This window comes from Notamacropus eugenii, chromosome 6 (assembly GCF_028372415.1).
Source record: "Notamacropus eugenii isolate mMacEug1 chromosome 6, mMacEug1.pri_v2, whole genome shotgun sequence".
In the NCBI taxonomy this organism is placed as follows: domain Eukaryota; kingdom Metazoa; phylum Chordata; class Mammalia; order Diprotodontia; family Macropodidae; genus Notamacropus; species Notamacropus eugenii.
This window is the reverse complement of record NC_092877.1, coordinates 298,426,818-298,444,902: the sequence shown is the minus strand read 5'-3', so window position 1 is coordinate 298,444,902 and position 18,085 is coordinate 298,426,818. Positions and strand designations below refer to the sequence as shown.

The window sequence follows — 18,085 nt, the reverse complement described above, 5'->3', positions numbered from 1 at the left end:
TTGTCATTATCCTTCATTTTACCTGCAGTAAAACCAAGGTCACGGTAGAGAAAAATCTTCTTAAGTGTTACTTGTTTTTGGTTATACTCACACCTATTATTTACTGAACAACTCCAGGTTATACATTAGTTTAGAGGGGTTCAGATGGAGTGAATCAGATGCATTAGATGAGTTGACTATACACAGAACAAAGAACTCAGCACCTCCTCAGGTTTTTTAGCCTGAATCACCAGCTGGCACCATCCTCAAGACGTTTAAAAGGTTTGGGTCCTTAATGATTCTATTTCAGGGAATTTAGAATGTCAGGAGCCTAGCCTGTCTTACAAGGTCCTTTCCAGCTTTAAATCTATGATTCTGTGATTCTGAGAGAAAAGAGGCAGCAATAGATTTCATCTGGTTCCACCATCATTATCACCAGAGTGGGACCAGATCCTCTGATTTCCAGATCCATTTCTGTGTGGCACAGAGCCCGACTCTACATAACCCCATTTGGATACTCTTGGCAGAGAGACTGGAGTGGTTTGCCATTTCCTTCCCTAGCTTATTTTACAGATGAAGAAACTGAGGCAAACAGAGTAGATAGGCGGTATAGTGGACGGAGTGCTGGAGGTGGAGTCAGAAAAACTTGAGTTTGAATCCTGCCTCAGGAACTTATCAGTTGTGTGACCCATGGACAAGTTCCTTAACCTTTGCCTGCCTCAGTTTCTTCAACTGTAAAAGAAAGATGATAATAGCACCTATCTCACAGGGTGGCTGGTAGGATCAAATGAGATAATACATATGAAGCTCTTTGCAAACCTCAAGCATCCTATAAAGGTTAGCTATTATTATTATATAGTGCCCCATCATTTTGTCACTTTACTCTCCACCCCTCCCTGCATCAGGAAAACCATGCATTTCAAGAGAGGCCTACAAAGTATTAAGAATTATTGTAGCTATTGTTAAGATCAGCAAATGCCCCCTTCTTAGGAGGTGGTTTATGATTTCCCACTTCCTTGTCCTCTACCAGACAAATCCAGACATTTCCTTGATCTGTACCCAACAGGTGATGCTGATTACCAGCCTAATTCATCCTTTCTTGATGTGCTATAAACTGCCTGTTTTTGTGTGTGTTCTTTCTGATAAAACAGGAGATCTGAGGGCTTCTGAAGCTGTTTTGATTCAGTACAGGAATGTAGTAACTGAAATTCCTGTATGTGTGGATATAAAACCCCTAGTATTCTCAGTGTGAGATCACCTTCAGTAACGGCATAATGTCAATGTACTGTTCACTCATGTAAAATTCTTTCCTGTTTGAACATACCAGCTCTTTATTTATAAAACTTTGAGACTCCCATGTCTTCAGCACAGCTGCCTCCAAGGACTGAAGGGCTCCCTGGGAAGAGAAACAGAACGCCTGACTTTCAGAGAAATGATATACAGCAGGACAAGAGCTAGTCTACATCCCCAAATATTTATAGAAACCAATTTTCATCATTGAAATGCAAATGGGAGTGCACATTTTAACCACTGAAGGCACATAAGAACCTAAGCATGAAACAGAGAAAGTTGAGCTTGGCTGCATTGCTATCCATAGAGGCTGGAGTGGGGAAGGTAGGGAGAGGGAAGAGAAGGTAGATAGGGATCTGGTCTAAGGGACCATCTTATAGGTTAGGCTGCCTTCTAAGAAGATCCTCTTGGTACCACAATGGCCACCCAGTATGACTTTGACTCTGTAGGAAAAAGGGTCATTGTAAAGTCTCAGCTGGATATGTAATGACCAGTCTTGACCCCAGAGAATAGATGATGAAGAATACCACCTCTAGAGATGTGGGGAATTGTGGGTGCAAGCACCAGAAAGAGTTGCTATGCTGGTTAGTTTTGCTAAGTGGTTTCTTACAAAGCTTACAGTGAGTTACTACTCATTGCATTGGGGTAAGGAAGTATAACTAGATATGACTATGCTATAAAAACAAATGTCATCAATAAAACATTTAAATAAAACATCAATAAAACATAAAAAAAATTAGCTTGTCGAGAGGGCAAGGATAGGATAGTGGAGCCCTAGGAAGGTCCACTATAATTATTCAGGGACTATGTGCCACTTTGTACTTAATCATCCTTAGTTGTTTTCCCATGTTAGTCCATAAAATATGGCATATGGATATATAGTGGAAAGACTTTGAATTTGACCTAGGAGAAGCTCTGGCTTCTAATTTCTGTGTTTACTAGCTGAATGATCATGGACAAGTCACCGAATCTCTTTGAGCCGCAATTCCTTCATCTGTAAATGGGTGATTCTCATATCTCCCTATTTCATGGGGTTGTGAGGATCAGATGAGATAATGTTGGTAAAGTGCTACATAAATACCCGTTGCTATTGCTGTTATTATGTTGTGACTCAAAGCAACTTGGGAATGTTATCCCTACTTTACGGAGGGCCAAAGTAGCCCTGGAAACTCACCTCAAGTCATGAATTGAATCACATTTGTAGCCAGGCAGAATACATCACACCTCTAAGGCCAGGTTGCTTTCCTGTTTCCACCAATGTAAAAATGGCATCACTTTTCAAAGGTTGGAAAGGTCATTAGAAGTCACCATATTCAATTCCTTCATTTTACAGATGAGGAAACTGAGGCCAAAGGAATTTAAGTGACTTGCCAAGTAGTAAGTGGGAGAGCTGAGTTTGAACCCAGACCTTCTGATTTCACATCCATTTCTCTGTCCATGGTATCATACTGCCAATATAACAATTGTATCCCAGGGGTAAAAGCTATACATAATGATCAGCCTCAGGTGGACTTGGCTAGGGAGGGAGGGTAGGGAAGAAACAGAGATTTATGGGAAATTTGCATCAACAACCAGAGGACAGTCTTACCCACAGTATTATTCTCTTAATTCAAGAGGGAAAAGTTGATTTTCCTGGCCAATTTGTCAACTTCTCAGGTCATTGCAGGGGCCGCAAACATTCATATGCTATGAGATCATAATGGGTGTGTATTCCATCTTTTCTATACTTTCTAAGAGACTATCTATCAGATGTCTCCCCATCCAGTCATAAATTTTCTCTCCCCTTCCTCAACCCATGACATTTTGTGTTATTTTTAAAAATTAGTCATGAATTAGCAATTGTTAGGCCTCCACAAGCCACCATCCTTTCAATGAATGGTCACACCCATTTGTTTTGAAATGTGGCTAGAGATGGAAGGTTTTCAGGACAGATTCCTATCCAATTTCATGTCATCTCTACCATATATTGGGTTAGGTTCTCATTTTGAGATGAGTACCTCCCCTTTTTCAGATCAGATGAGCCGAGCGGGTCCAAACTGGAATTAGACAAAGGGTTCTCATTTTCCATCCCGCCAAACATCATGCATGAATCATAAGACAGAATGTTTTAAGTCAGATATTGGAAATGGGGAGAAAATTTTCCACTTCTTTTGATGGCAACAGTAGTATAGGCTGAAGGATGAGGAAAGAATGTCATGAATAGTTCCCATGAATGTGACCATCCATCTGTTCTTTCACTGGCTGGAACAGCAGGGGCTGGGGAAAACGTGGCGATATCTCCCCTACATGACTAGATCCATATTTTTCTCATAAATAAAAATCCCTATCCATAGAGTAGTTCTCTTTTTATTGAATAATTTTAATACTTGATATTAATTAAACAATTTATTATTTAATAATTATTTATAAATTAATAATAAATTTAATATTTAATGTTAATTAACTATTCTGTTGATGCTTTTTCAAATGTTTGCTGTTGCTGAGTCATTTCATTTGGGTCTGACTCTTTGTGACCCATTTACTGTTTTCTCAGCAAAAATACTAGAATGGTTTGCCATTTCCTTCTCCAGATCATTTTATAGATGAGGCAAACAGGGCTAAGTGACTTGGCCAGGGTTGCACTGCTAGCAAGTGAATCCAGGAAGGTGAGTCCTCCTGACTCCAGGCCTGGCACTCTATCCACTGGGCTACCTAGCTGTTCCAAATGCTATAGCTTCTTTAAAGAGATGAGAAGAAACCCTTTTGAAGATAGGGATGAGAGGCAGATGTTATAATAGAGAATAGATAAGAGTTGGCTTTAGAGTCAGCCATACTTCGGTTCAAGTCCTGCCTAAGATATATCCTGGCTATATAATCCTGGGCGAGTCATTTAGCCTCTCAATACCCCAGTCAACTCCTATAAGACTATAAAGTGTCTTTGGTAGGAATTTCTTAGTTGGCAGTTCCTACAATTATGAAGTCACAGGTATGGACCAAAAAACTGTATATAGATGATACTTTTTCATGTAGAGTCTGTATGACCAATGAAATATTTATAACTGATGATGGGAACTGTGCTTGAGTGCCTAAAAGATAGATGGTGGTTAAAGGTATGGACGGATATGAGACAGAAGAATGCAGCAATGGGATGGAGAGGAGAAAAGTAGAGACTGTTAAAGATACTATAAAAAAAGAAAAAAACAGAAACTGGGAAGACTACCACCATGTTATTTTTTTAAAAATAGTATAATAACACTTTCTATTTCTGTAGTACTTTAAGGTTAGCAAAGTGCTTTCCTCAATAAGGTAGGTGTGAGGTAGCTACTACAGGTTTTATGATCCCTGTTTTACAGATGGAGAAATCAAGGCTTTGAGAAATCAAACGACTTGCCCATAGTCACACAGCTTTTGGGTATGTCAGGTGAGATCGAAGACCATGTTTCTAGACTCTAAGACCAGTGCTTTATCCACTATACTATGTACTTTTAAATAAAAATGATAGCCTTAATTACTGAATGGGCACAGCCTCAGTCAGACTGAGGCCTGGGAAAGACCTTAGCTTAAAAATGCCAAGGTCTCCCATTTCATTGAGGGCCATCTCCAGGCACCTTGATCTATATCTTGCCACTGGTCCCAGATGGCTCCGGAGGAGACAGTGAGACTGGCAAATTTACACAGCCCCTTCCTCATTTCAATTCAATTCATTTTGCAAGTCATGGTATCACCTTCCTGATGTCATGGTCCTCTTTGAGAATGAAGGACAAACAGCAGCAATGATAAAATGGATATTTTCTATAGTGGCATAGTTGCCACAACTCTTTAAAGTCTGACATCATTCCACAAGTACATGTAGAGTCTGGGGAAAGTGGGCTCAAGTGTAGTGAGTTGCTAGGAGGAATTCATAGTTATGGTTGTTAGAAGTCCTTTACTTAAGGCACTCATGAATCCTCCCCTACCATCAGTATTGATATAGCTTTTCTGCTGGGTTTTTTGGTAGGGTCTTCAAGGTACCTTTCCTCAATGGGTCTACTTCATCAGCTATTCCTGTGATACTACTTGTATTGGGACACTGATGAGAGCAAAGCTCTTTTATCTCACAAATTCACAAGGTCCTTTGGAGAGCGAAGAGACCAAGGCTGAGGCCAAGGATCTTCTCCTTCTTCTTGCCCACTCCTTCTCTAAAGTTATTCCTTCTTAGGAGTTTGCCTGGCATAAACCCACCAGATCTTTGAATGCTTGATTCCAAACTACCTCACTGCTATTGTACATGCCTCACAGAGCATGACTAAATCCTTCAACCAATCCAAACAGATTTTCACATCTTGTTGAAATGTCACTGATTGATCGATGCAACAGAGGTGCCTGGGTCTTGTCCACACCTTTGTTTGATTGATTCAATCAAGATGTATTTTTACCTGAGAATGGCATCAGAGCTAAGTTCGCTGGTATGATTTGTAGAATGAATTACAAAGGATTATGGGAATGATAGGATGAGTGTTTAACAGGATAACGGTTTAACATTTTAAACAGTGTTTAACTGAAAGTTATTTTCCACATAGGTGTTTGTTGTTCATATGTAAACTGTTTCCATGTTTCTCCTTTAAAAACACATATAAATCTATTTTTTCAAAAAAAAAAAAAGCCAAACAAATCAACAATCCCATGAAGATCCATGACTGAACTTGTCAAAACATATTTGAATAGCACATGGGAGGATAATGCTGATATTTAAAAGGAGATTTTTCCTAACTGCTATAAGAACTAATAAGGTTTCTTGTAACTCTAAAATATATGATCTGTAATCTTCCCTGGCATGTGGGTCCTCATACACCCTATTAGAGTTGAGTGCTAGTCCTTATACTAGTTAGGAGAAATCTCCTTTAGTGGCTATCTTTGGGTAGGTTGAATGTCACTATCTTCCCACCCTTTTGTGGTTATGTAAATAGCCCTTCCAGTAATACTATGGCCTGTGGGGGTCATGATGCAATCCCCACTTTCCCGCTCAAAGAGCCAGAGCCCCCACTCTGCAGCCCAAGTGGCACAGGGAACAAAGCACTGGCCCTAGATTCAGGAGAACCTGAGTTCAAATGTGACCTCAGACACTTGACACTTACCGCGTGACTTGGGCAAGTCACATAACCTCAATTGCTTTGCCTTCCTTCATCAAAAAAAGGATGTAGAAGTGTCCTGAGACCCCAAAAGTTTGAAAACCTCTATAGTAGATCTGGATCTAGAAACAAGACCTTGGATCTTCTTATCCTTAAGGAGGAAATGAGGTTCTAAACACAAGTAACTAAGGCCTGTATCTGCCCATTTTTGGCTTCGTTGGGACTCCTTATTGGGGTTCCCCATCTTCATGACTATGGAAGCAAGAGAGCCTCTTGTCACCTAATTAAAGAAGTTGTTAACACTTGGTGTCCAAATACCTCCCACTCAGCTCTCACTGATACTAAGCTGACAGACTTCTGAAGCCCCATGGGTATGCTTGGTGTACATGTTGCTAATGTCTGCATATCCCCAGTCTCAGAGGTCCTTCTCCATTATCTCTAACATACCTTGAGTGAGGAAAGAGGGAGATCCTCTGCCAAAGCTTTTGAATCATTCCTACCACATCAAAAGTATTATGCACACAAGGGAATTCCCAACCAATGAACAAGTAAGATTTGCTCCACCGATCATCAGAGATATCCACCAAGCAGTCACAAAGTGAAATCTCAGCATTTTTCTCTTTTGCAGCTATGAAATCAGCATGGAGTTTGGACAAATTCAAGTTAGTTTGTCACTTTGGGGTGGAGTTATCACAATCGAAGAGGCAGCTCTGGTACAATGCAGTGGGCTCTGGCCCCTCGGGCAGGGAAGTGGGGGTTGTGTCATGACCCCCACAGACCATAGCATTACTGGAAGGGGTATGTAATAATAAGATGAAGGTTGGGAAGATGGTGATGTTCCACACACCCAAAGATAGCTACTGATGGGAACTATCTGTGAGATGACCAGATGAGGAGCCCTTCTCCCATGAAACCCTAATGCTTTCCTAGTCCAGTTCTTTTTCTGCTATGGAAGTGCCAAACATCTTCCCCTTCTGAAATGGTCCTTTTAGAAAAGTTATCATCTAATCCTGACCCACAAAGCAACTTGGCAGGTGACTGGAAAATTTCTCCCCCATTCAGGATAGCTACCTGCTGTCCCCAGATCAGAGTTGTGGCAGGGGGTGAAGGGCAAAGGGACGTGACTGGGGAGGAAGGACCCCAGCCCACTTTTTCACTTTGGATGGGACATCACACATGATGAAGAGGCAAGGAAGCGTTGTTTTTGCACTACATGTCTTAGTATATTGTTGCCCCTTCAGGAACTTCCCTGTGTCTACTGAGAACATCACTCTCTTTTTAGCTGTCTAAGGTTGTGAAGTTCTCAGCCTCTCACTTTTATTCATCTCACAAGGTCAAGCAGTTGCCAAATCTTATCTCCATCTTCACATCATCTCTTCCATCTGTCTTACCTGACTATTGCAATAGCCTCCTATTTATTTGGGCAGCAAGGTGGTGTAGTGGGTAGAGTGCCAGACCTGGAGTCAGGAAAACTCATCCCCCTGAGTTCAAATGTGGCCCCAGACACTCCCTAGCTGTGTGATCCTGGGCAAGTCATTTAACTCTATTTGTCTTAGTTTCCTCATCTGTAAAATGAGCTGGAGAAAGAAATGGCAAACCATTCTAGTATATCTGCCAAGAAAACCCTAAGACATGATTAAATAGCAACCAACACTTATTCAGCATTCCTTCCTCAAGTCTCTTTCCAATTTTTTTTTTTTTGGTTCCATGCCACATCACTGGCTCATATTTAGTTTGCAGTTCACTAAAACCCCTATATTTTTATCTATATAACCAGGCTTCCCCTATAAAAAGCTAGAGGTTCAGTGGATAGAGCACCTGGCCTGGAGTCGGAAGATTTGAGTTCAAATCCAGTCTCAAACACTTACTAGCTATGTATCCCTGGGCAAGTCACTGAACAGTTGCTTGCCTCAGTTTCCTCATCTGTAAAATGAGGAATAGTAATACTCAGATAATAATGATAATACCTATCTCCCAGGGTTGTTGTGAGGATCCAGTAAGATGTAAAGGACTCAGCACAGAGTCTGGCACTGACATAGACTGTGTGTTCATCCTTCGTTGCCGAGGAAGACCCTGCCATCACAGAAATGATGACATGACTTGCATTGGACTTTGTTTTGAGGGAGGGAGGGCTGTTCTCCTCCAGAGCCACCTGAATCTAGTGACCAGATGTTCATCAGGATGACTGGAGATGACCCAGGATGAGGCAGTTGGGGTTGTGACTTGCCCAAGGCCACACAGCTAGTGAGTCTCAAGTGTCTGAGGTGAGATTTGAACTCAGGTCCTCCTGACTCCTGCACTGGTGCTCTATTGGCTGCACCACCTAGCTGCCCCACTAGCAGAGTAGACACTATATAAATGATAACTATTTTTATTATTATATTTAGAGCTGATGATTTCGTACTTAGTCCAAGACTACATTTATCCCTATTGGATTTTGTCTTATTTTATACGACCCGTTGTTGTGGTATACTACATTAGCTCTCTCTCCCAGTTCTGTGACATCTGCAAATCTGATGAGTCTATCACCTATACCTTTATCCAAGTCACTGGTATGAATGCGAAGTGATTCCTGGCCAAACACAGATTCTCCCTAGGGTACTTCACTGGAAACTTCCTGCCACATAGACATTAAACGCTTAACTCTTTGAGTCCAACCATCTCACTAGTCCAGAATGTAACAAATTGTGTGATTGTCTAACACATCTCTCTCCATCTTCTCTACAACTACAGTATGAAATGCTTCATCAAAAGCTTTTTAAAAATCTAGGTAACCTACATCCACAGCATTCTTTCCTCATCTACTAATTTAGTCATCCTGGAAGAGAAGGAAATGAGATTAGCCTGGCATGGCTTCTTGACGAAGCCCTTTTTACCTCTTTTTAATCACTGCTTCTCATTCTGTAACCCATCATCTATCTCTTTAATGATTCATGCTATAATTTTCCTAGAAACTGAAGTGACTGGGTTATAGGTTAGACACTCTTCCCTTACATTTTTTTGAAAACTAGGTCATTTACCCTTCTTCCGTCTTGGAGTACCTTTTCAGTTTGCATTGATCTTTCAAATATCTTTGATAGTGGGCTCAGCAATCACATCCCTGCCTGGATACATAGTAGGTACTTAATAAATGCTTATTGACAGATTGACCCAGCTCAGAATAGACTGGCAGCTCAGTACAGTTCTCTGATTTCTTTTCAGTCGAGGTCCTTGTGTTGCTGTGTTCCTCCGTCCATGGATAAATTCTAAGTCATGGGTGGTGTTGGAAATATTTAAACGGTGAGATAGCTGTCACCTCAGTTTGGTCTTCCCTAAGATCAGGGAGGGTCACCCCTAGTTGCCCTGTCATCCTTTCACTTTCTCCGTCACTAAAAACTACAGTTATCATTCAGTATCACAATATATTAACAGCTCCCAAGGGGACCTAGACTATGAGGAATCTCATGTTGCTATATAAGGTTGCCAGAAGTCTGCAATATTCTGCGTAGGCTATTACTTGGGCCCTGGTTTTCCTGGCTGTTAGCAGACAAAGTAAATGGTGGCTTTTAAGGAAGCTCCAACTGGCCATATTGACCTTTTACCAAAGTCTGAAGTGAAAAACGAGGAGGAACAGAAGGAGGAGGAAGAGGAGGGAAAGGAGAAGAACAATAAGAGCAAGGAGAAGGAAGAAGAGGAGGAGGAGAGGAAGAAGGAGAAGAGGAGGAGGAGAAGAGGAGGAGAAGAGGAGGAGAAGGAGAAGAGGAGGAGGAGAAGAAGAGGAGGAGAAGAGGAGGAGGAGAAGAAGGAGAAGAGGAAGAGGAGAAGAGGAGGAGGAAGAGGAGGAGGAAGAGGAGGAGGAAAAGGAAGAGGTGGTGGTGCTGTTACGTTGATAATAAGAACTCTCTATGAGCAGCCTCACAAACTCCCCCTCCCTTCCTGCCACCACCTATCTACCTATTTGATTAAGTTCAAGTCAGGTGGTTAAACTGACACAGACAGGAAACTCTACTTTATCTAAAAAAATCTTCAAATGAAGATTTTGCATTTCCCCTGTTACCTTAATAAACAAATCCCAGCCCAGAGAACGTGCTAGGTTGGGAGAAGAAATCCAATACCTTGGTCTCCTAGATCTAAGATCTCCTTATCTTATCTCTACAATGAGAATAATACAGAGTTTTTGACTAATAGCTCTTTGTCTGTCTGTCTCTGTCTCTCTTTCCCCCCCACCCTTCTCCCAAGATGTGGAACAGTTCCATCCAAATGGGCTAGTTTTGCTTTAGGCTACAGATTTGCATTCCTCTGTGGGACAATATGGTACATTCTCTGAATGGAGTGGGGAGCAGGGAAGAAGGAAAGTCCAGACACAGACCTGGCATATCGCCAGAGCTGGACCTCTACTGTGTGGTTTGGTTGGAATGAGGATAAAATGAGACCTTGTTTGTAAAGTACTTTGTAAACCTTACAGCACTCTATAAATGTCAGCTTTATTATTATCATTATCCTGCTTCAGGTGCTGCAAGTGTCCAGATCAAATATCGACAGGTCAGCCCTGTTCTTACTAAAGTCCAAAAGTTCTTTTGTAAGCCAGTTTGAAATTCTAGGGCATTTTCCCATAGAAACAATGACTTATAGAAACAATAAGTTAGTAATTGGCTTCCAAGGCTAGCTCACAGAAGTCTATTCGGTTCATAAGCCTTGGTGTTAATATTGACTTGAATTCTGAGAGCAGGAGGTAAACAGGTGGCGCCTTAGGAAAGGCCAGCAGAATACCTAGTGTCTATCTACCTCATTTAAAAAAAACCCTTTAAATGAAGATTTTACATCTCCCTTGGTACTTTAACAGATAGATCCCAGCGTATAGAATGGACTATGTTGGAAGAAGAAATCCAGTGCCTTCATCTCCTTATCTCTAAAATGAGAATAATATCGGGTTTTTGACTAATGAAAATCTATATATTCTTTGTCCTTAGAAAGCAGATCTTATTCTTAAATTCTAATTAGCGTACACATGACAGTTCCATTCACGTCAATAAGCATTTATTAAGTACCTACTATGTGCAATGCCCTGAATTAGGTGCTGGGCATAAAATTAAAAAAATGGGAAAAATAGCCATTGCCTCCAGGGAATGTATGTTCTATAATTCATCCTCACGTGGAATACTACATGTAGCTCTACTGAGTTTAAAAAAGACCTTACTGAAGATCTCAGAACAGAGCTGAGAGACGGGGGCATAGCCAATGAGGAGAGATGAAAATGTCTAGGACTCCTTGGTCTGAAATGATGAAGATGGAGGGGGAATCTGAGAGCAGTATATGGAACACAGGGTATGAAATACAGACTTAGAACTAGAGAGTCCTGAAATTTGAAAGAAGCAAATTTAGGACAAATATAAAGCAATAATACTGAATTACACAGGTGCTAAGCTTTTCATTTCAAGAAGTGGTAAATATAAACTTATTCCAAAAAAGATCAAGAAATTCATGAATAACAAAAGTTATCAAATGAGTGATTCAGAGAAGTCAAGAAAAGTTTAAATAAAACGCAAGGTACATGAGGCTTTTTTCATTTCTGTCTTTGTATTCTCGGAGTCTAGCTAACATCATCCTGTAACCTAGGGACATGGTAGGAAGGGGACAGGAACAAGCATTTTCTAAGTGCCTACTATGTGCCTTACAAATATCACCTCATTTGATCCTCCCAATAATCCTGAGAAGAAGGTGCTAATATTATCATACCCATTTTACAGCTGAGGAAAGTGAGGCATGTAGTGGTAAGTGACTTGCCCAGGTCTATACAGCTGCTTAGGGGCCTGATGCTAGATTTGAATTTACGGCTTCTTGACTCAAAGTTTAGAGTTCTATCCTCTGTTCCAATCAGGAGCTATACATATAAGCCTAGGGTAGCTAAGTGGCATAGTAGATAGAGTGCTAGACCTGGAGTCGGGAAGATTCATCTTCCTGAGTTCAAATCTGGCTCTTACTAGCTGTGTGACCCTGGGCAAGTCACTTCACCCTGTTTGCCTCAGTTTCCTCATCTGTAAAATGAGCTGGAGAAGGAAATGACAAACCACTCCAGTATCTTTGCCAAGAAAACTCCAAATGGGGTCACAAAGAATTGCCCATGGTGAGTTAGTCTGTATGTGGCAAGGAAAGACTTTAACCTAGTTCTTCCTGAATCCAATGGTTGTAGGGGAGGAGAAGATAATGACCATACACTACATTATGCTACCTCATTGATGTAGGGATCGTGGCTACTTAATTTTATCCGCATTTTATAGATGAAGAAATTAAGAGTCAGAGAGATTAAATAATTTGTTCAGCTATTAATTGAGGTAGGATTTGAACCTACTGTTGATTCCTGACTGACTCTCTATCTTTGCAAGTTAAACACATCCCCTCTCCCCCGCTTTTATGCAATTGGGGTTGAAAAGACTTGCCCAAGGTCACATAGCTAGTATCTGAGGCTGAATCTGAACCTAGGTCCTCCTGACTGCAGTGCTCTATCTGCTGTACTACCTAGCAGTCCTCCCTGCACACCCCCTCCCCCAATCTCCTCTTAATCTGACTGCTTTAGGCCTGGAGTCCTGTTGCTTAGTAACCTCAGTACAGTATTTAATGATATAGTCTGGCATAGTGGAAACAGCACTGGGGTAGGAATTTAAGTCCCAATTTTTTTACTAACTAGCTGTGTGACCTTGGACAAGTCTTTATCTCCATAGGCGTCAGTTTCCTCATCTGAAAAATGAAGGGATTGGACTAGTTCCTCAAGGTTCTCTCCAGCTCTGAAATTCTGCTGAATTCCATCTCTTACTTCAGTATTCCTTTGAAGAGGCTTGATAGTCCTAAATCCCTCAGCTTCAACATGTGCACAGTCCCTAAACATGTATTCATTTGTCATTCTATTTTTACAGTTAGAAATATGTCACAATATTAGGTCAACTGGTTTTGTAAAACTATAAAAAAAAATCCCAAATGCAAAGATGCTGCAAAAGTTTTAAAAAAGAATTGGTGATGATTTGGTGATAAAGGGTTGTTTGGTCACCCTTACCTAGAGATAGAACAAGTGAAGGGAAACTTTAGAGTGGTGAGGAAGGTTAAAACCAGTGATCTAAAAAGTGGATGAAGTCCTTCCTTCTCTTTTCAAAGGGGAATGCTGGAAGAGGAATGGACCAGGGGAAGCCCCATTAAAGTTTGGCTCTTCTCTGTGGAATTCCTCCCTAACAACGTTTCCAGAGAGTTCTGTACCTACTCAGTGCCTTCTCTGACAGCCGTATAACCACTTGGCCCCAGGAATCCTTCAGCCCGCGATCACATGGCTAGATCTGGGAAGACACAGTGATACTTTCCGATCTTATACTTAACACTTACAAGAAGATTAAATGCTTTTTCTCCAAGCCTTCTTCGAGGAGTTAAGATTAAAAAGTTGAAAATAAGGAATAATTCCTTAAAAGGAAGTTTTTGGCTTATCTTGTTCAAGACTCCAAGAAAGGCCTGAACAATGGTGATTATTATGGGGGGAGAAGAAGGACCTTTATTGTCCCTTTCTGCTCTAAATCTGTGATCCTATGGATTAGCCTACTGTATCCCCTAGAGGTTTTTCTGCCAGACTGGTATGCAGTCAGTCTTTTCCTTATAGGCTTGTATTCCCTTCTTAAACTTTTTGAGCTACTGTAAATTCTTACACCTTCAGCTGAGGGCAATTTCACTTTTGGCAAGTGACTTCACCTGCTTGGGCCTCAGTTTCCCCACCTAAAAAACAAGAGACTTGAACTGAATGCTTTCTAAAGTCACTTTTACCTCTGACATCCTATAACGATCCTATAATGCCATAGCTGAGTCAGAAGGGGTAGAATCACAGAGTCTCCATCCTCGCCTTTAGAGGGGCTTAAATCCCCTTTAATTCTCCCTTTAGACAGAGAATACAGAACCTTTTGAAACATTTGGATGACTTGAAAAGATTCTCTCCCCCTCCTCTACCCCCCAAAAAAGGCCAACATACCTTTAGGACTTCAGAACTTGGCATGTTCCATGTGCAGTCATTAATATGCAAAAAATGCCTTCATAAATACTTGATTCTGAACACAGTAGGGAATCAGTTCATTTGAAAGAGGAAATGGGAACTTGGAGCTGAAACATGTCTGCTTGTCTTTTTTTCATTGCTCTTTTCATCTCCACATTTCCCCTTGTAGTTTCACTCCCACCCCGTCCCTCATAGCTCCTCAGTCCCCCACCTCCATCCCGAGCATCTCCCGGGCTGTTGTTGATTTCGGTTTTTAATTCCACTGCTACTTCTCTTTGCATTTGATTTAGAGTCCACACCTCCATTGGCAGATGAACAGCTTCTATGATGGATATTCTAATAATTTGCTACCCTTCTATGTGCTGGACATGAGGGTCCAGCACTTTCTTGCCATCTGTGAAGGTAGCAGAGATGGCTTGTTAAAAACTCTCCTAGCAACCAGTGAGGGGTATCCTAGAGCAGCATCTTGAAAATGGTCATATTCACAGAAAGTCAATGACCCTGTTTTATCCTGACCTCAGGAAGCTTTCTGAAATTCAAGTTCTTTTTACTCTCAATAAAGGGTGGATGGAAATACTAAATGATGTCCCTATTCCTCTACCTTTCCTCCCCCCCCCCATGGGTAAATTAAAAAGTAAATTTATTTTTCAAGACTAAATTCATTATAATGCCAGCTCCTAAATAAAGGGAAAATGTGATAGAGTGAAGGAGAAAAATAATAGCAGCCAACCCCTCCCCCCAAAACTTCTGGTGCTGATGAAGATTGATTTGGCATGGTAGCTGCTGCCTTAATAAAGGATGGACATGTCAGTGAGATTCACCAGACAGAGACTGGAGGCATCTCCCTGAATATTTGCCAGTGGCATATCAGGGTACTGTAAACTAAAGTCTGCTAAGCATGAAGCCTTAACCCTCAAATTGATCCCAGATGGTTTAAATGGTAAACATTAAATTACCCATTTACATCAAGTAAGGATAAGAAAGTAGTTAAAATGGATGTCTGGGACTACATTGGGGTAGAGTGGAAATAATGCTGGATTTGGGGTCAAAAGACCTGGGTTCAAATCTTGGCTCTGCCATTTACTAATCTGGGGTAATGTTGGGTTAAGTCTCTTAATATTTCTGGTCTAAGTTTCCTCATTTAAAAAAAAAATGAAGGAGGGGCATCTAAGTGGTGCAGTGAGTAGAGCACTGGCCCTGGAGTCAGGGGGACCTGAATTTAAATTTGGCCTTAGACACTTGACACACTTACTAGCTGTGTGACCTTGGGCAAGTCACTTAACCCCAATTGCCTTGCCTTCCACCCTCCAAAAAGTAAGTTAAAAAAAAAAATGAAGGGATTGCACTAGCTGGCCTCTATGGTCTCTTCCAGTTCTAAATCCAATGAAATTTAAGTGGGGATTTGGTAGCCAGAGGTGGTTTGGGCCCATGTTAGGAAGGATATTCTCTGATCGTTTAAATTATCAACTTGGTTAGTGTCTGGCTGCTTCAGTCATCATACCTTTTCTCATAAGGAGATGGCAGTCACTGTGGAGATCTTTCTCCAAAAGGGATTCCTTCAGTAAATATTAAAAAATACCTGTGAAATCCTTCAAGATGTAGGCTACCCTGCAGAAGCAAATCAATAATCATGGACCTTCTGCTTGGGCCTTAGAAGGTAAAGAGAAAATTCAAAGCTTTGAAAAAAGTATCTCTGTGGCGAGATGGCCAATAGCATATGATTGTAGATTTAGAGTGGTAGAGGACCTTAGTGGGTATATAGTCCAGCCCTCTCACTTTATAGATGAGATAAGTGAGACATAAGCAATTTGCCCAAGGTCATCAACTAGTGACAGAGGCAGAATCTATACTTTGATTTTCTTGACTCAAAATCAAAAGTTCTTTCTACTGTCTGATGCTGCCGAAATGGTGGGAGACAGCATGGTACAGAGGAAAGTGTGCCGGATCTGAAATTAAAGCACCTGGATTCTGCCACTTATGACCTGTGACTATAACTTTAGGCCTCAGTTTCTTCATCTGTAAAATGAAGGAGTTGGATTTAATGGCCTCTGATGCATCATTTTCAGCTCTAGGTCTATGCTCTTGTGATTACTCATTGGGTCACTGCAGGGACGCCAGGAGAAACTCCAGACTGGCATTCTGTTAGACTTGGATAAGCAAACCCCTCTGTGGAATAATATAACACAGTGACCTAACACATTTGGCTCGCTGCTTCTGCCATGGTTGCGTGTTTTTCATCTCGTTCCTCTCTTAGAGGACGATCTTGCTTTTCCTACTCTGCCTGGCACACAGTAGGTACTCAACAAATCTTACGAACTGAACAGAATTCTAATTTAGCCGTTTTCCAAAGAATAATTCTGTTAATAATAATAATAAAGAATTAAAATGCAAAGGTGTCCTCCAGGATTCTCTTGAAAGTAAGGATGCATTCATTTCATATGTTTCTCACCCTTTATTTCTATCCAGTTGTAGACTGATAGTAATATAGGGTCACTATGAACTAAAGTTATTCTGAAAATTCCCCTGGGGAGATTTTATTTTTTGCCAAGAGATTTCATCCATGTGTCTGTGTAGCTTTTTTTTTTTTTTTTGTCTAGACCTGTGATTTCATCCATTGAGGGAACTCCTGGTATGGACATTTCCTCCATCAACACAGACTGACAATTCATCTGTCAGCTGTAAGTTCCCAGTTGTTTGTAGCAATGAGAGATTAAGAGAATTGCCCTTGGTTTCACAGTTGGTATTGGTCAGAAGAGAACTTGAACCCAGGTCTTCTTGACTCCAAGACTGGTCCTCTTTCTTTTATTCCACAATGGTTTTCCAGCCTTTTAATGGGGAAATATAAATCAAAAATACATTTTCAACTCTCCTATTGACTTACAGTGTGATGCTATGCTGGCTGGATGTAAGAATTAATTTTGTTCAAGGACACTACTGGTTTGCAAAGCCCCTCCATAAATTCAGCTTGGCAGTTCATAATTTATAGTCTTAGGACGTTGCTGGGGCAGCTAGGTGACAAAGTGGTTAGAGTGCTGGGCCTGGAGTCAGGAAGATCTGAGTTCAAGTCTAGCCTCAGACACTTACTAGCTGTGTGACCCTGGACAAGTCCTTTAACCTTTGTCTGCCTCAGTTTCCCCATCTATAATACTACTTCCCTCCTAGGGTTATTGTGAGGATCAAATGAGATAGCATTTGTAAAGCACTTGTTGTGTTTGTCCTTCATTTTCAAAGAGAAATTATGTCATCATAGAAATGATGACATGAGTTGCACTTGACTTTGATTTGAGTGAGGGAGGGCTGTGCAAGGTCACCAGCTTCACTTTCTCCTCCAGAGCCATCTGAGTCCAGTGGTCAGGATGACTGGAGATGACCCAGGATGCAAGCACTTAGCACAGTAGTAGGAGCTTAGTGATTGCTTTTTCCCATCCTTTCCCCTCCCCTCTGGGGTTTAAGTGACTTAGTTACACAGATAGTATTTGTCAGATTCAAGTTTTGAACTCAAGTCTTCCTGGCTCCAAGGAACAAACTATCTCTCCATTCTATTATATTTAGATGGTTAAAAATAATACTCTTATTATAGTGTCACATTATGTTATTTGGGTTGAGATTAACTTTCTTGATGCAAGTGTGACCTTTTGTTATTCATGTGGTCTGTGGTGGATTTAGAATGGTTTTAGATAAAGTCTCTGAGGTACTACTATAAGGCATTTGGATTCTGATAACCAAAAAA

At 41.0% G+C, this 18,085-nt stretch overlaps 1 protein-coding gene across 2 annotated transcripts in view; it reads right to left on the bottom strand.

Annotated features, from left to right (window-relative positions):
• KIAA2012 (KIAA2012 ortholog) overlaps positions 1-18,085 on the bottom strand; it is a 160,218-nt gene that overhangs the window by 61,730 nt on the left and 80,403 nt on the right. For both annotated transcript variants that reach the window (XM_072617302.1, XM_072617303.1), the window contains one exon: positions 1,304-1,375. In XM_072617302.1, coding sequence (XP_072473403.1) covers positions 1,304-1,375 — 72 coding nt within the window. The remainder of the gene's footprint in view (positions 1-1,303; positions 1,376-18,085) is intronic.